Raw genomic sequence first — 25919 nt, 5'->3', positions numbered from 1 at the left:
AACAGCAGCATTCTTCTCTTTGCTGGGAGATTTAGAAATACAATATTTCTAATTTTATAGATCAGTGAATTTATTTCACTTGAAAATTTATATGCTTTCAAAGGTGAATAAGCATTGACAGCCAGCAAGCCAAGCTACTCCAGACTGATGAAGAGCAATGACACTGAAACTAGTTTCTGGATGTTGGTTTGCTGGATGGAGGTACTTATCTCCCCTGTTTGAAAACTTAAGGACACAGTCCACTTGTGTCACATAGCCAACTGGAAACGGTGTTTCCTGGAACTAAATAGCAGTAGCATTCTTCCCTTTGCTGGGACTGCCACATTAAGTTGGCAACCATCACTTTATATATATATATATATATATATATATATATATATATATATATATAATATATATATATATATATATATATATATATATATATCGTGATGAATATTTGCCATTTGAATATGGCTAACCCATAAGGGTGGATGCTACTGTAGTTTGTAGCCCCAGGAAGATATCTCCTCCAGCTGGCTATAGACACACTATCTGTGTCCTGTCAGTATCTGTGACAGGGCACAGATAGTGTGTCTATAGCCAGCTGGAGGAGATATCTTCCTGGGGCTACAGACTACAGTAGCATCCACCCTTATGGTTAGCCATATTCAAATGGCAAATATGCATCACGATGTGTTACCGGTACTGTTTATAACTCGCTCTGAGATTTATCATTATATATATATATATATATATATATATATATATATATATATATATATAGATATATATATATATATATATATATATAATCATCAAACAAGAATAAAGAATACTATTGACAGTTACTTCGAAGTTTCGGCCAGCTAAGCTATCGTCTAATAGCGGGTTAGCCAGCCGAAACTTTGAATTCACCGTACAAGAATAATAAATTTGTACTCCTCAGATTGATGTAAAATTGTTATATTTATTACGGAGATGTACTTGCATAGCAAGTGACCTGATCTGAGATCATGTGCTGGAACGAAAACAATTGCAGCGTGGAAGGTGTTTATAAACCATTTAAGAAACACACAAAATCCGTTAGATTCAATTCAACATTTAAATTTAATTTGTCAAAATATTTTCGTCGCTTTGAGACCGCGACCTGTTCACTGACAAATTCCGTGATGCAGCACGGCCTCAAAACGACGAAAATAGTTTGACAAATTAAATTTAAATGTTGAAGTGAATCTAACGGATTTTGTGTGTTTCATAAATGGCTTATAAACACCTTCCACGCTGCAATTGTTTTATTTATAACTTCACGTATATATACTTACAGTATATATATTGACATAACTACATAGATATATTTATACATACATACATGCATGCATACGTACATATATACATGCATAAACATTCGCACACATACTACACTACACACGAACACATCACATACTATAGGCGCGCGCGCAGTGTGCTGGGATGCACGTTTAAATCATGTACGTAAATACTCCGAAGCATTAAATAAATGATTTTGTTATAGCCATTTCCTTACATATAATATGCATGATTGAGGTATATAAAGACATGCACCGCATATCTTATAGTAATTATTTAATATATACGGAAAAGTACGTATATTAAAGCTTAAAAATAACAATTACATTTTCTGCGTTTTATTATATCTATATCTATCCATCTTTACACAATCACACACGCACCAAGAGAGAGAAAGTGAGAGAGAGAGTGAGGGTGGGGTGAATGTTGCAAAGAGACTACTTTCGGTTCCCCAAATCTCGAAATTAAATTCAAAGTGAGAGAGAACTACATCAGATAATAATGAGTCCTGTTTGTTCGCTCACCGGGCCATGGAACACCCATATACAGGTTGAACACCCGCTTATAAGCCCTGTTTGTATGTATATGTATGTGTGTGTGTGTGTGTGTGGTGTGTGTGGTGTGTGTGTGTGTGTGTAGGTGTGTGCGTGCGTGTGCATGTGCATGTGCCTGCGTGTGTATGCGTGCGTGTGTGTGTGTATATATAATATATATATATATATATATATAATATATATATATACACATACATATATAACAATTGAAGGACAGGTGTCAATTCATTACGGCCGTTTCTAACGACTCCTTTAATGGATTAATGAGTACATTATATCTTTATAAAGAAACCGTTTTCTTCAGATGAATACATGGTCTTTACAATCAACTTCTACACTTTTTTTTTACCTAAGTTGATAATTGCATAATAATGTTGTATATGTATATTATTCCGATCAACTTAAGCACCTAATTCAACTGAATCTTACTTATACACACATACTGTGCTGACGAAAGACAAGTGCCGAAGAAGAAGAGGAGGTGAACAACGAAGGGAATAAATGAGAAAAGGGAAAAAAGGCACACACTGTGAATGTTGACCCCCAATCCACACCAACCCGACTCCCAACCACACCCTCTCTGCCTCATCCTTCCCCTACAGACACCAGCCCTCTCCACAGCCCACTGGTTCAAAGAAAAACGCAAGCACACAGGAGTCCCAAAACCGCCCCTCCTCCGCCTTGTGAGAAAAACACGTTGTAATATATAACAAAACAAATCAAGAACTTTACGATGAGATAGACTCATGGGACAATACAATCGAAGTAAATACGACAGGATATTCCGGATTACCATGGCGATACCATTGTGTGGTGGCAAACTACGATAAGGAGTGGATGTATTAACTTATAAATATTATCAATTTTGGATTTCATTTCGAAGGGTAATATATTCATGAAACGATCGTAAGATATCTCAAACCTTTTTAAATAATCATACTTTATATATATATCAATACAATATTATTTACATTATGGACGTGTATGTTCTGTGATTTTTTGATGTAATTTTTCCTCCTTTTACTTTATAATATATATATATATATATATATATATATATATATATAATATATATCTGTGTGTGTGTGTATAAAATGACTGGTTTCCTCAAATTTTGGATTTTTACGATCCCAAATTACCTATATTTTGAAGAGTATTTATTGAACAGACTACTTTGTGTTCACTTAATATTATAGGTTTACCGGAAAGATTTAATTGTTAAAATATGTTAAAACCTGGGACTCTCGATCTATGTTAAGTTATGACATTTATTCTTTATCACCCAATCAATTGTTGTCTTTATTACCCAATCAATTGCTGTTTTTCTTATCACTGTTATGCTGCATAAAACTGAAGAAGACTAGCTGGCATCTGTTATTTGATATACAGGCAGGTTACAGTTAACTTCAGCCACTTGATTTCCATTTCATATTTAGAAGCATTTCTGTCATGTGAAAAAAATTATTGAGTCACTATGAAGTTAAACGATGTCTGAGAAATATTTAAATGAATTTCATTTGTTAGCTTTAAATATTATTGAGCAATTTTAACTTTGTTACGATCTCCATTGATAATGCTCATAAAATAGCGATTACCTTTGCATAACGAACATGTAGGTGCCGGCGAAAAAACAAAAAAACAAATAATTTTGACTTTTACCTTCACATATAGATGTCTGGAAGTTCTGCAAAGAGAAAGAAAGTTATATCACCATTAGTATACGATCAGACGCTGAAATGCTTATCTCAGTAAAAATTACTAAGATAGTTATCTTAAATTTATATTTTACTTTCGATTACCAATGCAATGAACACGGAATAAATTATTTAACTGCATCCATGTACGTGTGTGTGTGTACGCGCGCACGCGCATGTGTGTCATGGCTTACACATACACCTTTATCTGAGTCAACATCCCATCTGACAATAAGAGACAGTTCATTGTAAATCACATCTTAATTTAGCTAATTTATCAGTTTTCAGATCCCATTTGTTAGTTCAATTTACTCCCTCCTCGTATCAAATTTTTGCTTCTTACATTTTTAACTTGCCATTTTGAGACTGTTTTTCATTTGTGCATTTACTATACATTTTTAACTTATATATATATATATATATATATATCTATATATATATATATATATATATATATATAACGTATATATACATATATATGCCTGTTTTATATCCATTTCTTTTCTTTATCATTTTCTCTGGTCTCATTATTTATATATATTATATATATATTATATATATATATATAACGTATATATACATATATATGCCTGTTTTATATCCATTTCTTTTGTTTATCATTTTCTCTGCTCTCATTATTTATATATATATATATATATATATATATATTATATATATATATATATATACACGTATATATACATATATATATATATATATATATATATATATATATATATACACGTATATATACATATATATGCCTGTTTTATATCCATTTCTTTTGTTTATCATTTTCTCTGCTCTCATTATTTATATATATTATATTATATATATATAAGGGCTTAGTAAAATAAATTACTTTGCCACATACTGAACTCATTAGAAATAGCAGCTAAAGAAATTTCTTCAGCTATTTCCAATACTTAAAGAAGATCTCTCTCAGAGATCTAACTTTTGTGAGTTAGTTTAGGCAAACACTATCTGAGAGAGATCTTCTTTAAGTATTGGAAATAGCTGAAGAAATTTCTTTAGCTGCTATTTCTAATGAGTTCAGTATGTGGCAAAGTAATTTATTTTACTAAGCCCTTATATATAATGTAATATTTTGAATTCGCCTATAATGGTCCCTTTACATACTGAATACTTGGTGAAATTGATTAATAATTAATTAATTTTACCCTCAATTGTTGAAATTATAATTCATCTCTCTCTGCTAAATTCTGCGGTTTTCACCGTTAATACATGGTGTTTGTCAATTTTAACCCACGCTGGTGGAAAGGGGAGAGCAGAAATTCTTCGCTTGCATATTCGAATTTGATAGCACTTTTAGTTCGAGCAGAATTCTAGAGGTGATTAGAAGCCGAAAGGTTATGCTCCCGACTTTCAGTGTTCCCAAATCCGATTCAAGGAATTCTGAGCTGAAGAAAGAAATGTCGAATTGACTAATCTAGAAACGTACGTTCTCAAATAACCTTTGCACTTGATTTTTTAATGTTTTTTCCCCCATACTTTTGTGAGTTAGTTTAGGCAAACACTATCTGAGAGAGATCTTCTTTAAGTATTGGAAATAGCTGAAGAAATTTCTTTAGCTGCTATTTCTAATGAGTTCAGTATGTGGCAAAGTAATTTATTTTACTAAGCCCTTATATATAATGTAATATTTTGAATTCGCCTATAATGGTCCCTTTACATACTGAATACTTGGTGAAATTGATTAATAATTAATTAATTTTACCCTCAATTGTTGAAATATATATATATATATATATATATATATATATATATAATATATATATATATATATATATATATACTAAGTATTGTATATATTTACACCACACACATGCACGCACACAGATATATACTGTTTAATGATGGCGGCGAGCTGGCAGAAACGTTAGCGTGCCGGGCGAAATGCGTAGCCGTATTTCGTCTGTCGTTACGTTCTGAGTTCAAATTCCGCCGAGGTCGACTTTGCCTTTCATCCTTTTGGGGTCGATAAATAAAGTACCAGTTTCGCACTGGGGTCGATGTAATCGACTTAATCCGTTTGTCTGTCCTTGTTTGTCCCTCTATGTTTAGCCCCTTGTGGGCAGTAAAGAAATATATATACTGTTTAATGTACACAGTATATAGTTATAAGCTATTAATAGTTTCATACATTAAAGATATTTCTGACAAGTTTTAGCAACACACCTAGTATCTTCATGTAATATCCAAGCTCTGAGAACATGGCCTGTACTACTTATAAATTAGGACAATAGAACAAAAGAAATCACAAAAAAACGAGAGGAAGGTGGATGCAAAAAGAAGGGTGAAAGAAACAAAAGCATAGAAAATTAGAGCTATGTCTCGTTTGACTTTAAATTCATAAAACTAGTTGATGTAGAAGGGGTCTAAAGTGTGCCATACAGCTGCTCAATCAGGAGAGAGTTGTGTTCTCCGATTGGTCAAAAGAAATTTGCTCATATGTTTGCAATTGCTAATAGTTTCAGATCTGTAATTCAGTAGAGCGGTGAAATTTTTAGATCTAAAAAAGATATGCAATCTTTCGGCTGCGCATAACTTACATTTTTTAAAATCCATTAACATATGGCATGCACTTTTCTACAATTTTGCACTTGATTGTATTGGTGTAGAATTGGTCTTCAAGCACCATATGTGGTTAGCCAACTTTACTTTTGTTCATGTAACGGGAAGATAGGTGATTACCATAGCGTCTTCACTCATATGTGTATGTATGCATGTGCGCGCGTGCAGTGGGGTGCGCATGTGTGTGTATGCGTAATTAGACGCCTTTATGCGTCTTTGTGTATACATGCTTTGATTCATTGTATAGATACATCTATTGAAATGTTTATATGTGCATGTGTATGTGATTTACGCATATCCTTATGTTCGAGTGTGGATCTATATAAATACACATCTGTATGTATGCATATATATATATATATATAATGTATTTATATCAACCAACAGTGGCTTCTATGTGTATGCGTATGTGTATGTATGCAGACATTTTCCTTTATTTATTTGTGAATCTACTTACTGAAAGGCATAACGAGCAAACTATCTGAATAATATGAATTATCCGCGTGATTTGTAATTGCTTACATATATTTTACATATATTTACATATATTTTAAGTTCTATTTTCCTGTTTGCACCACCGAACTGAACCTCTCTCTCTCTCGCTCGCTCACTATATATATATATATATATATATAATATATATATATATATATATATATATATATATATATATATATATATAATATATATATATATACATACATACATACATACATACATACATACATATATACATACATACATACATACATACATACATACATACATACATACATACATACATACATACATACATACATACATGCACATACACACACATACATATTTTCTTGCATGCATATATACAATCATAGAAATATACATATAAATATATTCATATATATATATATACACGGGTGTGTATGATTGTGTATTGAAGAATGTACTACTCAAAGAGATTCCAATTTTGTCTTATTTTCATATTTTATTTACAATCATATAGTATAAAGATAGTATAACAAAGAAATGATAGAATATTAAATGTCCATTCTGGTTGAACTAGTACTTTCATGTATTAAACTATGCAATCTTCAGGTGCATATAGTAGTGATGACAGCTATGCTTTACAATTTACAACTGTAGTGGGATGGTTACAATGTGTACCTTAAATACATTTGTATAAGCTCCAGAATGTTAAGTTTTGCAAACTGTATTCTGACCAAAACGTGTGTGGCTTTACTAAATTACTTAAGTTGATTGGTGTCTGGTTTAGGCGTCACAGTTTGTTGAACATGTCAAGAGACCTGTATTTTGACCCTGGCCAAAGCAGTAATAGTTTGACTATTTTTGGAAATGTTGTAAACAATATTCCCCAGGGATTTTTATGTTTCAATTATGATCATCATCATTATCATCACCTTTATTATTGTTGTCATTGGTGGTGGTGGTGGTGGTGGTGGTGGTAGGAGTAGCTGTGGTAATAGAACTTTAAACCCTAAATATGATTATTTTTACTGACTTTTCTCTTAGCGAGTATTTTTCTGCTATCGTCATCATGAGAACCTTTAGTATTGTCATTGTTGATGTTAGTGGTAGTGGTCGTAGCAGTAGAATTAGTAGCTCTAAGTATTATTATTATTGTTTATTTAACTCGAGTTGGAATTTATCAATAATGTTCTTTTTTCTGAGTTTTCTCACGATTTCACTTAGACTGTGTAGTTTGTCGAATGGAAATAAGATATTTTCCGACTACATGTTGCTTGATGGTTACTCAAAGGTATTTGACAAACATTTGGGTCTCTAATTTGCTGTTGGTGCACACGTGAATGTTCTGATAGTGCACTTCCAGTTTGACCCACATATATTTCTTCACAATCTTGGGATTTGATGCAGTAAATTAAATGATGCTGTACTATTTATGGGCAAGATAAACTTTTTAAAACGGTTGACGTAAATTTACAGATGCCGCCTGACTTAGAACCTGTCACCTGAGTCAACACCGGTCCACCTGGCTGATTAAACATTTCATGTAAATATATACAACCTGATAGGCTGGTCCTGCTACTCCGGCTCTGTCAACTTCGTCGTCGCATCCTGTTTCGTCGAACTTACCGTCGTCGCGTCTTACCACTCCGGCTCCTTCAACTTTGTCGTCGCGTCCTGTTCCGTCGAATTAATGGTCGTCGTGCCAAGCTACACCAAACTCTACCACCTCACCAGTTGTTTCTCCCCATTCGAACGATGATTCGGATTGTGAGTATTTTCCAAGTTCAGTATCAGATCATTCCGATAGTGATGATGATATTCCGGTGAATCAAAGGTACAGGCGGGCAGCAATGAGTGTCCCTGGACCATAGAATGTCGTGTGGGAAGCGAGAGACAATTTCGTCCGTTAGCATGGTTTTACTGGTACGCCTGGCTTAAAAGCAAACTTTGAACATGGAAGATCGCCATTGGAAATATTCCACGAGGTTTTGACGGATGAAATGTACGATGAAATGTCCGAATATACGGCAAAGAGAGAGGAAGAATCTCAATCTGTTTTGCCACTTATATACAGTTTGTCATTGCGAGTCTCATTGTGATCTCGTGCATAGCAAATGGATGCAGGTGAGGTCTCGCTCCAGTCTCGGAGATAGCAATAGCTGCCGCGAGATCTCATCCAGTAGGGCACTGACTGCTTGTGCCGCTACACGTGTGTTTGTCCCAGAATATTACTTTCGGAGCGACGAAAATATGCCAATGTACGCACAGTAACATTGGATTCAAGTCAGTAAGGTTATAGTGTATTTTATGTGATATATGTTATATGTTATACGGTATATGTTATATGTTATAAATCATAGACTGATGTATTCCATTAAGTAGTATAGACGGACTATACAATTACAAATTGTTTAGCCAAGCTATACGAACTAACTATTTGACTCGAACTTATACGATATTTATTGAAATTAGTGTTTAATTATCTATTTAACCTCGGAGAGTGTCTGTGTGTCTGACTTAACTGCATGGGAGTCTGAGTACTACAAAGTACATATGTGCCTTTTCGAACAAGTATTAGCGTGTGTATGTACGGAGATATAGATATGTACATGTATTTGTAAATATGTATGTATGGAAGAACAGATATTTGGATATATCTGTAAATGTACGAATATACATACATACATACATACATATATATATATATATATATAGATATATATATATATATATATATATATATATATATATATATAATATATATATATATATATATAATATATATATATAATATATATATATATATATATATATATGAATAAATGAAAGAATGGAGTCGAAAGAAGATGTTAACAAAATTCCTTTACTCTCGACATATGTTTCGAAGACAACATGGTCTCAATCCTTTGGAATGAAACCATGTTGTCTTCGAAACATATGTCAAGAGTAAAGGAATTTTGTTAACATCTTCGTTCGACTCCATTCTTTCATTTATTCATATACAACACACAAATTTCTGCACATGAACCCGGAGTTTCTACCCTTGGACAACCGTGTTTCTGACGTTAATTTGCTACCCTGATTTCGGTTCAACGAATCTTCCATGCTGACGATAAACATAGAATAATTCATTCACCTATTTATATATATATATATATATATATCTTATCTCTCTATATAAAACTGAAATGCGTTTTTACCGCTTGGCTCGCTTTCAATGCCACTACATCCCGTCCGATTCGCTCCAAAATTTACAGGGACATGTAGAATGAGGTGACGATGCCCGTGGGCTACCTTAGAAATCCCTATCTTAAAAGGTGTGGTTGCTAGGGGCCATCTTCCTCACTCACGCTATTTCCTCCATTCCCCTCTAACTCCCCTTCATGTATAACTTTGACAAGTCTACTCCCGTTATTTAATGTAAAGTTCGTCAGACGGTGTTCTTTGATGTATCTGTCTGCATTCATAGGGAGAATTATCATCGCCACACGCCACCACAAACACACAATCATGAGAACAAATATTATGAATCAGATATTCATTGCGTTCATTTATATATGTGTGTGTGTGTGTGTGCTCGATATATAAATATGTATATATAATGTATATATACAAAGTGTATATATCTGTATTTATGTATATTAAACTTTTTAATACTTTTTAATAGTTATATATATTTTTAAACAAATTATGAATATAATTTAATAATTTCCATTTTAAATTTAAATAATTTAAATTTTTCAATTTTATATATTTTCTATAATATATTTTTATTTTTATATTTTTGTTTTTGGTTTTTTACTGTTTCATTTGCCTATTAGTGGTTTTATCTCTAATTTAATTTATACATATACTACATTTTAACATTTATTTAGAACCCTGCAAATTTTTCGTGCTAAATTTTCATTTTTTACTACTTTATTATTTTTTCTTAAATTGATGCTTTTATTAAAATTAAGGCACTGTCATGCTATTAGCTGTCAGAAGTGAAAGTACGTCAACTTCGTGTATTTACGTCAGGTTTATACCTTCGTTAATTTACACCGTTTATTTATGTACCACCACGCTGTTAGGTTAATAAAACAATTGAAGTTCAGTTTAAAGTTTATAAATAAATACATTTCATTCCATGTTCTGTTTAAACTTTATAAATAAATATATTCTTGCATTATTCATTATTGTTTTTAAAAAAGAAATCACACCAAATCTGCACAAATGACCACCACCACCGCGATCACATACACCAATCATACACATGTGTGTGTATATGTGGCTATATGTCTGACTAATGTGTGTGTGTCTGTATTTATTGTATGTGTGTATAAGTAGTTATATGCTTATATTATCCATTATAGTAATATTTGTCTGTTGAAATCCGTTTTAAGGCGGTCAATAGTTTAATTAAAGATGTGTCTATACATGTATATATATATATATACATGTGTATATATACATGTGTATACATTACACATGTATATATATATATGTATACACATGTATATATACACATGTATATATATATATATATGTATACACATGTATATATACATATGTATATATATATTATATATATATATATATATATACATGTATAGACACATCTTTAATTAAACTATTGACCGAATTAAAACGGATTTCAACAGACAAATATTACTATAATGGGGAATTAAATGTATTTATTTATAAACTTTAAACTGAACTTCAATTGTTTTATAAACCTAACAGCGTGGTGGTACGTAAATAAACGGTGTAAATTAACGAAGGTATAAACCTGACGTAAATACACGAAGTTGACGTACTTTCACTTCTGACTGCTAATAGCATGACAGTCTGGGTCAACAGTTCGTTTCCTCGGAGAATATGGAAATTCCTATTACCCGTCAGAGAAATAACTCCAGCAGCTCACAACTATTTCAGCAAAGACAAGGTTACCTGCTTACCAGTCGAATTCAGCGTCAACGCTCACGTATGAGAGACACTCCAACACACACACACACACACACACACACACACACACACACACACACACACACACACACACACAACAACACATACACACACACACATTATATATATACTATATATCTATATATATATATATATATATATATATATATATATATATATATATATATAATGTGTGCATTATGTCGGGTCGGTTCAGCTGAAAATATGCATACCTATGTTAAAAGTGCTCGCAAGTTTGCATGACAACTATTTTTTTTTCCTAAAATGAAAGGCGTGACCTCTAGGACAAAATTCCTCATCTTATAAAATGCGGCCCCAGTACATCGAATGAAATCGGGTTATATTAACCAAAATGTGAAAAGGGGTCTAAATGGGGCTGGAAGGGGATTAAAATTTAAAAGAGCGGGTGTTTATGAATTCTCTGTTACATCAATGCGTTCATTTATATATGTGTGTGTGTATTCTATATTTAAATACGTATATATAATGTATTTATACAAAGTGTATATATCTGTATTTATGTATATTAAATTTTTTAATACTTTTTGATAGTTATATATATATTTAAACAAATTATAAATATAATTTAATAATTTTTTTTTAATTTAAATAATTAAAATTTTAAAATTTTATATTTTATATATTTTCTATATTATATTTTTATTTTTATGCTTTTGGTTTTTCACTGTTTGATTTGCCTATTAGTGATTCTATCTTATACATATATATATATATAATGCATGCACACACACACACACACACACACACAAACACATATATATATACACACACACACATATATATATATATAATGTGTGCATTATGTGGTCGGTCGGTTCAGCTGAAAATATGCATACCTATGTTAAAATGCTAGCAAGTTTGCATGACAACTATTTTTTTCCTCAAATGAAACGCGTGACCTCTAGGACAAAATTCCTCATCTTATAAAATGTGGCCCCAGTAGACCCGAATTAAATCGGGTTATATTAACCAAAATGTGAAAAGGAGTCTAAATGGGGCTGGAAGGGGATTAAAATTTAAAGGAGCGAGTGTTTAGGAATTCTCTGTTACATCAAGCTAAAAAATTTGCACCAGCCTTTTAATCGTCAATGTGTTGCCGTCCATGATGAAGAAGTTTTGAATGCTTGCCATGGTGAGTCTACTGTCGTGAGAAAGAATCACTTCAAAACTTGGTGTTTACGAATTTTCTTTTACATCAAGTTCAACATTTTACGCCAGCCGTTAAACTGTCAATACGTTGCTGTCCGTCGTTAAGAAATGCCAGCCATGGTAACTTTACTATCCTCACATTCTATCCCTTCAAACTTTGGTTTCCAATATTTTATTATTTTTATTCAGCTCGCAAGTTCGTCTGTCCCTTTTAAATGTTAGCGTTTTGCTGTCTGCCTTGAAGCAGACCTTTCCGTTGCCACTGCCTGATATTTATGATTGATCTTTCTAAATATTTTATTTCTGAACTTACTCAAGATATTTTGTTGTTTATAAATGGGAGAGAGATAGAGAAAGATAGAGAGTAAGAAAAAGCGAGGGAGAGTCCGAGAGAAAGAAAAGTAAGAGAGTGGGAAGGTGAGAGAGAAAGGAGTGAGAAACAAAGAGGGACAATCATCAGCATCATCATCGTTTAACGTCCGTTTTCCGTGCTAGCATGGGTTGGACGGTTCGACTGGGGTCTGGGAAGCCAGGAGGCTGCACCAGGCTCCAGTCTGATCTGGAAGTGTTTCTACAGGTGGATGCCCTTCCTAACGCCAACCACTCTGTGAGCGTAGTGGGTGCTTTTTTCGTGCCGCCAGCACAGGTGCCAGGGGGGCTGGCAGCGGCCACGATCGGTTAGTGCTTTTTACGTGCCACCGGCACAGAAGCCAGTCAAGGCGTCGCTGCAATCGGCCACGTTCGGATGGTGCTTTTTACGTGGTGAAAGGAAGCAACAGAAAGTAACAACCACACTCTTACCCGCGCGTAGAGCGGGTCACCTTCAGCTAGTATATATATATATATATATATAGATATATATATATAATATATATATATATATATATATATACATCCCCCTCACACACATATATATATTTATATATATACACCCCCCACACACACACATATATATATATATATGTATGTATGTATGTATGTATATATAAGTGTGTGTGTGTATACGTAGAGATATGTGTACTGGCACACGCATGTGCGCGCGTGTGCCAGTACACAGATATAAATAAATGAGTACTTGTCTGAAATATGTTTGTGTGTGTGTGTGTGGTGTGTGTGTGTGTGTGTGTGTAAGCATGTATATGTATATATATATACACGCATAAAACTTTATAACAATACGACTATGGTGACAGGGCAGTTTGTATAAGTACATCAAACCGTCGCCAGACACCCCGACCTAGTCATCTGTAACCGACTGTAAACTGTCCGCACTGGTCTTTTTGCCTCTGATAAGAACATCTTAGTTCTTTATAACCGTATGCAACACCTTCTTAACAGCATGAGCGTGGGTATGGGAGGGGAGTGTCCGTCTGTATGGGTTTGTATCTACTCGTGTACAATTATCTTTCTACATTTTATCTATTACTTCTTATCTTTTATCTTTTTTTAATTTTTTTGTTATTTCAATCTGTCATGTATTCACTGTGACCCATAGTGAGCCCGAAAATTGTATCCGTCCCCTGTTGTTATTGCCAACAACCTACTAGCAACAACATACTGTATAATCGATCTGAGTGGATCGAGTATATTGAGTAACTGAGTTTATTGAGCGAGGTATCTTTTTTAAAACAAGACACCTGACGATATACATCTACAACGAAGGGTACAACACCACCAGTTATACAGTATTCCATCCGCAAGGGACCGATGGCTCAAAACGATTTTTGTAATGAATAAAGATTCTCGTGAACTTCGTTTAGATTCCCTCATTCATTGTATATATATATATATATATACGCCTCTCACGCGCCACTGTGATGAGTTCGAGACTCGGACTGACGTCAACCTGTTCCTGCGCCGCCTCAAATTTTGCGCATTCTTCCACGCGTCCCCGCAGCGTCACAACAATCAGGATTGCCTTTTGGAGCTGGGGCGCCGTCCATCCAACTGGAGGCCGCCCTCAGGCCTATTCAGTAGCCTAGATTTGTTTGTGCATGACTGCAACGCGTTGGTCCACTAGTTCAACTTTGAACAAAGACCCCTCCGAGACAACCTCACTCGGGCTGAATCGATTGCCCTTCGCCACCTCCGCCGCCGCAATGTCAATGTCATCAAACCGGCGGACAAAGGCGGGGCAGTGGTGGTGTGGCGCGCGGATCTATACAGGGAGGAAGCGCTCAGCCAGCTTCAAAATCCCCTCTTCTATCGCCTCCTCCCCTCCGATCCCACCTCCTCCCACCAACAGCGAGTGTCCTCCACCATCCGCGGCTTCATCTCCTCTTCTGCTCTCCCCCCCACCGCCACCAACCTCATCGTCCGCACACCCCGCACCTCCACCATCTATTTCCTTCCCAAGATCCATGAACCCAATAATCCTGGCCGTCCCATAGTCTCTGCCTGTAATTGCCCCACTGAACACATTTCCCTATACCTCGACCGCATCCTGTCCCCCTTAGTCGCAGCCCTCCCATCCCACATACACGACACCAACCACGCCCTCCGTCTCTTTAATTCCTTTTCCTTCCCTTCCAGCCCCTCACACCTCTTCACCTTAGATGTAAAATCCCTGTACACTGTGATTCCCCATAATGACGGTCTCCTAGCCCTCCAACACTTCCTCGACCGTCGTCCCGACCCCACCCCTAGCACCCCACCCTCCTCCGCTTGGCTGAGCTCGTCCTCACCCTCAACTGTTTCACGTTCGCCGGGGTAACGTGCCAACAGGTGTCCGGGGTCGCGATGGGAACGAGAATGGGCCCCAATTTCGCTAATCTCTTTCTTGGCTACATTGAGGCCGAAGTATTCTCTCAATTCTCCGGGCCGACCCCTGAACTATACGGTCGCTATATAGACGACTGCATAGGCGCCACCTCCCTTTCCCGTGAACTTCTCTGCCAATTCATCTCTTTCCTTTCCAACTTTCACCCCTCTCTACAATTCACCTCAACCATCTCCAACACATCTGTCAACTTACTTGACATCTCTCTCCGAATCGACCCCCCCACTCTCTCACCACCACTGCCTTCTTTAAACCCACGGATTCCCACCTCTATCTCAACTTCTCCTCCTCCCACCCCTTCCACACCAAACGGGCCATCCCCTACTCCCAGTTCCTCCGCCTCCGACGCTTGTGCAGCCGCGACCAGGATTTCGAGACTCAATCTCAATACCTGGCACGCCTGTTCAGACTCCGAGGTTACCCACCTACACTCATCTCAAATGCCTTCGCCCGCGCCCGTCGCATCGACCGCACCACTGCCCTGTCACCTTCCTATCACCCACCCCCAACCGCACCCCTTCCCCCCCTTTTCCACCCCTCTACTCTACCCCTTCGTCGGAAGATACTACGTGCCTTCCGTCGCCTCCAGCTCGATCCCACTACCCGCCCCATTTTCCCCAACTCACCCCTGTCCTCCTTCAAATGAGCCTGGAATCTACGCGACCTCCTGGTCCATAGCACCCTCTCTCCTTCCCCCTCAGCCCCACACGGATCATTCCCGTGCTCTAGATCCCGCTGCAACACCTGCCCCTTCATCACCAACACCACTGCTGTTACCGGCTCCAACCGGCGAACTGTACGTATTAGACATTCTTTTACGTGCACCTCGTCTGGCCTCATATACTGCATTAAATGCAACCTATGCGGGATGCTGTATGTAGGACAGACGGGTCGCCGGATGTCTGACCGATTCGCAGAACATCTGAGGGACGTTTGCCTACGCTCTTTTTCTCCCGTCGCCCGCCACTTCTGCTCGGCCAGCCATTCCCCAGATGACATCTCAGTGTTTGGTCTCGCCCCACACAACGGTCGTCCTCTATCTAGGCTCCACTTGGAGCAACGCTACATCTTCACCTTACAAACCACTACCCCACACGGACTCAACACAGGCCCCTCCTCTTAGGTTTTTTTTTCGGAACCCCCCCACACACACACACACACCTACCTCCTACACACCTACCTCCTACACACCTACCTCCTACACACCAACCTCCAACACACCACACACACACAACCTACTCACTCACTTGTACGCACACATACTTCCACACCTATACATACCCACGCGCACACACACACGCCCGTTCACACACGCACACGCACATACTTATACACATCTACGTACATACATTCACACATTTAATCACACATACATATATACATACATACACACACAAACAAACAAACATGCACATACGTACACACATACATACATACACACACACACACATACATACTTACACACACATATACATACATACACACATACATACATACATACACACATACATACGCACATACATACACACATACACACACACACACATTGTACATACATACTTTACACACATACATACATACACTCACACACATGCACACATACACGCATGCACACACACATACATACCTACACACGCACACGTTTACACGAATGCACACACACATACATATATTTGCATCTTGGCGCACCCCCCTTCTTTCGGGTTTATGGGTTGATGGATCTTCGGTTCTCGTGGTGCGGGTGTTCGGGGATCCGCGCGCGCGCGCGCCCTGGCACGGGTCTGCGGTCGGGTCGGCCCCATATGCGTGCGTTGTGTTGTTTGTGTGTCGTGTGTGTGAGCTCGCTGCGTGTGTTGTGCGTGCGTATGTATACATACATACATACACACATGCTTGCATGCCCGTGCGCACACCTACATACCTACATACATACACGCACACACACTTACACACATACATACACACACACATACACACACACATACATACCTACACACACACACACATACACACACGTATATACATACACACACATACATACATAAGGCATACATACACACAGACATACACCCTTACACTCACACTCACACACATACACACACACCCACATATACACGCACACGCACACATACACACACACACACACCTACACTCCCATATACATACATACAAACACTTACATACATTCATACACACACACTTACATACATTCATACCTTCACTCATACATACATACATACATACACACGCACACAAACATACACAGACACACACCCATACATACATATACACATACACCTATACACACACGCCTACACACATGCATACACACATACATACACACACACACATACACACACATATACGCACATACACATATACTTACACACATGCACACACACACACATACGCACATGCATGCTTGCACGCATACATACACACACATACACGCATACATACATACACACACACACGCATGCACACATACATGCACACACACATACATACACACACACTTCCACACATACATACATACATACATACACACACACACATACATACATACATACACCCATACACATACACATATACACACACACACACTTACATACTCTCATACGGACACGCATACACACAGACATACACACATACACACTCACACATACATACACACACACATACTTACACACACACTCGCCTACACGCGCACACACATGCATGACATACACCCATACACTCACACTCACACACACATACACACACACCAACATATACACGCACACATACACACACACACACCTACACTCCCACACACATACATACGCACCTACATACACACACACACTCATACATACACACACACACACGCATACATACATACATTACATACGTACACACACACATACATTCATACCTTCACTCATACATCTATACATACATACACACACACAAACACACACAGACACACACCCATACATACTCACATACACTCATACGGACACATATACACACAGACATACACACCTACACACTCACACATACATACACGCACACATAGTTACACACACACTCGCATGCACGCGCACACACATGCACATACACACACTTCCACACATACATACATACACACTCACACACACACACATACATACATACATACATACATACATACACCTATACATACACACATATACACACACACATACTTACATACATTCATACGGACACACAGACACACAGACATACACACATACACACTCACACATACACACAGACATACTTACACACACACTCGCATGCACGCGCACACACATGCATGCGCGCGCTCGCGCACGCATACACACATGCATGCACCACGCTTGTGGGTTCTGGCTAAATCTCGGGTTCGTATCTGGGGCCGGCGCGTTCTGGGTTTCTCTTACGCCTGTCACCGCTGGAGTATTTTTCCATCATTCCGTCAGTTGCATTTTGTTTCCTTGCATGCATATATATACACACACACAAACATATTAACACACATATAATACCCCTACTTTTTGTACACACACGCACACACATACATACATTCACTCCCACGCACTCACACACACACATTTACATATATATATACAACACACGCACACACACTTACACACGTACAAACACACACAAATTCACATGCACACCGGCACATACACACACCCAACATATACCTCCACGCGCACGCACACATACACATACGTACACACATATAAGCACTGACACACACATACATACGCACACCTAAACATGCGCACACACGCGCACGCACACATACATACATGCACACAAGTATACATATACGCACATATAAGCACACACACACACCTACACATACACTCTGCTAAGCAAAGTTACTAACGCACACGTACACACACATACTACAACAAAACACACACACGCACGCACACATTCCCCTGCTTCCTTCTTTCCTCCTTTTGCCACTGACCTGTGACGGTCCCCTTCTACCTTCTTCCTCTTTTTGCCACTGACCTGTGACTGCTACGTCCACTAGGCTTCGTCCAACATACACACACATACACACAGACGCACGCACTAATAAACTACACTTGTCATCTCGCACACCGCTTGCTACTAGCCGCCGCCAAACATATACATACATACACACTCGCATACACACACTCTTCATCCCACTCATTGTGTTTTTACCTTCCTTCTTTTTCCGCTCTCCTGTCTTTGAAAACCTGTCCCCTCTCGTCTACGACTTCCGCCTCTCAGTATGTTTACCACGTGAAGACCACTCGCGTTTTTTTCCCTCTGTCCTCCCACCTCGGGATCTTTCTTTCTCTTATGTTTCCGACGAAGAGCTCCGCTCGAAACGTCATACCCTCCTTCTTCCCCTTTTTTCCTGAGCGCCTAATAATACTTTAATTGTTCCACTTTTTGCGTTGTTGTCTTTTTTGTTTTTCTTGTTTGGATTAACTTTATATATATATATATATATATATAAAAGACCACAATAAACAATTTAATTTAGATTGGTTGATTCTCTCAACCTCAATAGAAACGCAAGGAATTCTGTCTTCTCTGTAATTCTGAACTATTTTTTATTCTTTTTTTCTAAAAATCCCTTTGTAAACACGGTTATAGAGCGTGCATACCGATGTAAACATTGGCAGAACCACACCTTTAGTTCATATAAGTGATACCTACCATTATATATAATTTAAACATTAATTTTCTTCTTACATTTCACATTCACTAGATATATCTTTTTCCAAGACTATAGGGTTTCATTTAATATACATATAGTTATATACTTCTCATTTTAAAAAATTTTTCTTTCCTTTAACCCTCCTCTTTCTATAGGCTACTTTTGACGTTATATCCTCTAACGTTTTTTGAAACAAACCTAAAAGCGTTCAGTTAATCACTATACATATCCTTCATCTTCTGTTAAAATGTCTTATTGACGAGTTTCATTTCTTCATTTCCCTGAAGAGAAGATTACATTATTTTACACCAATTTATTCCTTATCTTCCTTATCTTCGAAACATGTGTCGGAAGTAAAAGAATATGAATACCACCTGCGTTTAACTCCATTTATTTATTTATATATATATTATACAAAATATTTCACGTAAACCCGAAGTTTCTACCTTCAAAAACAAGGAGTTACAAGCTTTTTACTTGTGTGATTTTTTGCTACCCTCGTAACTATTTATCTATTTTTTTCCGTGTTAATTGTTAACAAGGGAAAAATACATACATACATACATACATATATATATATATATATATATTATATATATATAAGTAACAATGAAGGGTGAAATTAATTAATTTGGAACAATTATCAATTACACCAAGTAGTCTTCGGCATGTAAAAGCCTCATTCGAGGAAAATTTAAGTAATACTAAGCAATTAAGGGTTTAGCAACGAATTGCCTTACCACACACCGAATTTAGAATAGCAGTCAAAGAGATTATAGCTATTTCTTCTACTAAAAGGGAGATCACAGTAAAGGCACAGCATTTGAAAGGCAAACACAAACAGGTAAAAGAGAATGAATTAACGGCAATCTATCATACAGTTTTAAGTCACCTACGGACGTACGTTTCGAGATCAAGTCTTAGGAAAGCATAAGAATTAGATAACTCTACTTTACCCCGACTTCTTCTTTCATCAGCGCAGGATACTAACAATCATGAATGATTGAATATTGAATTTTGAGATACTAGAAGGCACCAACTCAACTCAGTATCAGAGCGAGCTAGAAGCCACAGCTAGTATCACCAAATTCAAAGTATGAATGAAAGCTTGTGTAGATTGCCGTTAATTCATTCTCTTTTACCTGTTTGTGTTTGCCTTTCAAATGCTGTGCCTTTACTGTGATCTCCCTTTTAGTAGAAATTTTCCTCGAATGAGGCTTTTACATGCCGAAGACTACTTGGTGTAATTGATAATTGTTCCAAATTAATTAATTTCACCCTTCATTGTTACTCATAAACCATATTCATCCCAGTAAATGACCACAGCACTTTGTCTTGGCTACACGCGGGTGGGAAGGGACTGGTGACACAAGCTTTCATTCATACTTTGAATTTGGTGATACTAGCTGTGGCTTCTAGCTCGCTCTGATACTGAGTTGAGTTGGTGCCTTCTAGTATCTCAAAATTCAATATTCAATCATTCATGATTGTTAGTATCCTGCGCTGATGAAAGAAGAAGTCGGGGTAAAGTAGAGTTATCTAATTCTTATGCTTTCCTAAGACTTGATCTCGAAACGTACGTCCGTAGGTGACTTAAAACTGTATGATAGATTGCCGTTATTTCATTCTCTTTTACCTGTTTGTGTTTGCCTTTCAAATGCTGTGCCTTTACTGTGATCTCCCTTTTAGTAGAAGAAATAGCTATAATCTCTTTGACTGCTATTTCTAAATTCGGTGTGTGGTAAGGCAATTCGTTGCTAAACCCTTAATTGCTTAGTATATATATATATATATATATATATATATATTATAGTTTGACATGTGCAGAATAACATGTTGAAACTAAATAAATAAACAGACAATGTACACATTGACGCTCATGTCTAACATGATAACACACTCATAGCAAGCGAATTGAAACCGTCGGCATTTTTTAGTTTCAAAGGAGCCATGGATGTTGTAACATGGAAATCTAGATTTCCTTACGGAGACGGAAATTAAATATCGCATGAGGAAATGCATATGGCTCTTCTTATACAGGTAAATCGTTACATAATTTAATTCAAATTTAAATTTAAATTTAAATCCTGTATATACGTGGATCTGTATGTATCGAAACATTTATAGTAATTATTAAAAAGCTTCTTAACCATTCTTAATCTTACTTTTGACTCTTTTACTTTTTACTTTCTCTCTCGTCCTTCCTCTCTCTCTCTCTCCCTCTCTCTCTCTCTCTCTCTATATATATATATATATATATATATATATATATATATATATAAACACACACATATATATATATATATATATTATATATAACATTATTGGTGAATTGAAGAAATGGAGCTGAACGCAGATTGAACAGGAATCGTTTTATTTCATTCTACACGTGTTTCGAAAGGCACAAATTACCAAAATCCGATTGAATAATGGGACCATATTGTGTCTTTCTCTTCAGGAAGAAAAAAGGAAATCCGTTGGAAAAACAAAAACAGAACAGAGGCGGAGCAAAAAACAAATCGAACTGTGCTCCTAAGTTTACTGCTGTGATTTTTGCTACTAAGGTATCGGTTAAACTGTTGATTAATCTACTACAAGATTATTCATCTTTCTATTTCACATAATATATATATATATATATATATATATATATATATAATCTGAGCGTCTGATAATACATTACTTGTACCACGTCCAAGCGTTGTTGTTTTTTCATGTTTGTTCTTCTTTGATTGGAATCACTATATACATACATACATATATATATGTGTGTGTGTGAGTGTGTGTGTGTGTGTGTGTGTGTGTGTGTGTATCAAAATAAGCAACAGGATATCAAGAAGTGATGCAGTAATTCTTGATATCCTGTTGCTTATTTTGATTTTATTCACCTTACTTCGAGCTACGCGGATAATACCGGACTGACTTGGTGCTTCAACTTAAATACCTAATTCAACTGAATCTCAATTATTTCTTATATATCGTATAAATAAAAGGGCATTACTACAGATGTATATGCCCCCGATTTTGTTGCCTCATAACATCCAGAAAAATGGATACTTTTTAATAAAATTTTCTACAAAACCAATACCGCTAAGATGTTGTGGCTTCAGAGTATACAGGGATTTATGGGGAAGAATTTTTTTGAGGGGGTGGAGAGAGGAGTTTTGGAAAATTCACATGATTTCACTTTTTTCCCTTCATAATGTTCTTGAATGGTTTACACACATCTTCCACGCTGTAATCCTTGTTGATTTTTTAAAAAAGAGTTATGTAAAGGATAATTCATTTTAATAGCGTACTTTTCGGTTAGGAAATGTCTTTTGTTACACACACACACACACGGCTTCGCTTGATTCAGGTGGGGGTAAACATTTAGATTACAATTTATTTTATTTTTTCATACACCAATAGACCACGCATGTGTTACTTCGGCATCATCATTCTATAAAATGTGTTTAATGGGAGAAAAATATTGAATAAACAGCAATACATGTGAGAGACAAAAGGGAGGGTGGTTTGCGTTGTGCTCGAAATAACAGTGAAACCTCCCTTGAATTGTTCACCTTTTCCTCTAAAAATTTTTACAATTTGTTTGGGAATTTTTTTTACCAAAAAGGTTCCTCCCATGGTTTTTAAGTTAAAAATGAAAATGGCCAAAATCGGTCCGCATAGTAAGGATTATAACGCTCCAAACAGCCATAACAACAAAATCACTTTTAAATTTTTTTACAAAAAAGAGCGACGAAGTGGTGTTGTTGCCTGCGTACCATGGAAGACGATCGGTAAAGGTCAATGTGGAAGGAATCCCACCAGAGGTTGACGCAGCCTGGATAGCAGCCGCTGTCTTATTTGGTAATGAGGAGATAGCGGTTCTCCAGGCCACTTGGACGGAAAGTAGGAATTGGAAAGGCCAAACACTAACTATGGTTATACAAGGGCCGAGAGAGATTATTGATGAATTACCGGAGACCATAGCAGTAGAAGATATAATAATGGTAGTCAAAGTAGAGGGCAAGATCCCTCGATGCTACAAGTGTGGACAGAAAGGCCACATTAGAGCAAACTGCCCTCTACAAGACAAAAAGAAGGAGGAAGAACAAGTAAGATAAGCTGAAGTAACACCAACATCACCAGTAGAAACAGAAGAAAAAGAAGGCAAATCAGAAGGAGAATGGGAGGCAGCTGGTAAGAAAAGGAAAAGGAGGAGGAAGACAGGCAAAGCAAATACAGAACCCCACCCCACCCCACCCAGCACCCACACACGCCCTCTTCCTCCCACCCATCCTATGACACACCTGCCCACTCCCCTCTGACACACAAACAAATACATTCGGACACAAGCCTTTCAACTTCCTCACCTTCCAAGAAAAAGAAAAAGAACAACTATGTATGACAATACAAAGAAGAAACTGTGCGAGGAAATTAGGAAGTGGAAGGACATACGATCAGTGGACACGAATAAGTTTGATGATGTACAAGGGTGGCATTGCTGCTTGTTATTAAACGAGGAACACAAAGAAAAAATCAAAATGTTTAAAAGCGGACATGAAATATGACGAATTGAACTGGATGTTGAAAATTTACCATGGCATTTGGATTATGCACTGATGTCTTCGCAGGAACTAAATATAAAAGTGAAAAAGGTATAAATGAAGTGACTCAGAGGTGGGGCTGAGAGAACTTCATACCATTTCTCATTTTCATTTTTTATCCATTATAACATACGTTTTTGAAACAGTGCTTCTTTTTTTCGGTTTTTTTTTCCTGTCTGATATTTCGTTGAGTAAGACAGAAAAAACAGGCGAGAGAAGACAGAAGCTTTGCAGAGATTGCAAAGATGAAAGAGCACCGAATGGAATGGGATGAATGGAAAAGTTATACAAAAACGATGAGGCGTGAAGAAACCAATTCAGCCCCCCTCCCCATCCCCAGAGGTTTTGATTGTCAACAGAAGGAAGTGTACCGTTACATAGAAGACACATTCGGTAGCTTCTGGCAAGATTGAAATAATGACAACGAGCCAAGTGGAGAAGGCACTAAGGCCAATCTGTCAAGAGATAAAGTATCTTGCCAGAGGGGCCAAGTAAGGAACAATAGAAGTAGGATTTAAAGATGCGGACTTCGCAAGGATGAATACGGCAATTATTTTAAAGAGCGACGAAGTGATGTTGTTTCCTACGTACCATGGAAGACGCTCGGTAAAGGTCAGTATGGAAGGAATCCCACCAGAGGTTGACGCAGCCTGGATAGCAGCCCCTGTCTTACTCGATAATGAGGAAGAGATAGCGGTTCTCCAGGCCACCATTAGACAAACTGACCTCTACAAGACCAAAAGGAGGAAGAACAAGCAAGAAAAACAGAAGTAACACCACCACCTCTACCACCACCAGTAGAAACAGAAGAAAAAGAAGGTGAATCAGGAGAATGGGAAGCAGCCGGTAAGAAAAGGAAAAGGAAGAAACCAGGTAAAACAAACACAGAGTGGAGCCGAGGTGGCCGTCTCATCTTCATTTGTACAAATATCATTCATCTTCATATGTTATATGTCCCCACATGTTCTGTATTGTCCCCTCTTCGTTGGCCCCTTGTGGGCAAGAAAGAAAGAAATTTCTTAGAACATTGTTTGGTTGTGTTATTACTGAAGGTGAGAAAATTGTTGTTGTTGTTGATATTTGTTTTAAAAAGAGAAGCGT

The 25919-nt window shown here is 37.2% G+C and overlaps 1 protein-coding gene across 1 annotated transcript in view; it reads right to left on the bottom strand.

Annotated features, from left to right (window-relative positions):
* The window catches only part of LOC115210907 (collagen alpha-6(VI) chain-like), a 134426-nt gene that overhangs the window by 60031 nt on the left and 48476 nt on the right, over positions 1–25919 (bottom strand). The window contains exon 2 of the mRNA XM_029779684.2: positions 3522–3546. Within this exon, the coding sequence (XP_029635544.2) occupies positions 3522–3546 (25 nt within the window). The remainder of the gene's footprint in view (positions 1–3521; positions 3547–25919) is intronic.

The sequence above is a fragment of the Octopus sinensis genome, linkage group LG4, assembly GCF_006345805.1.
Source record: "Octopus sinensis linkage group LG4, ASM634580v1, whole genome shotgun sequence".
Lineage (NCBI taxonomy): Eukaryota > Metazoa > Mollusca > Cephalopoda > Octopoda > Octopodidae > Octopus > Octopus sinensis.
Note: the sequence above shows the minus strand (reverse complement) of the source record. Positions and strands in the feature narration are given on the sequence as shown.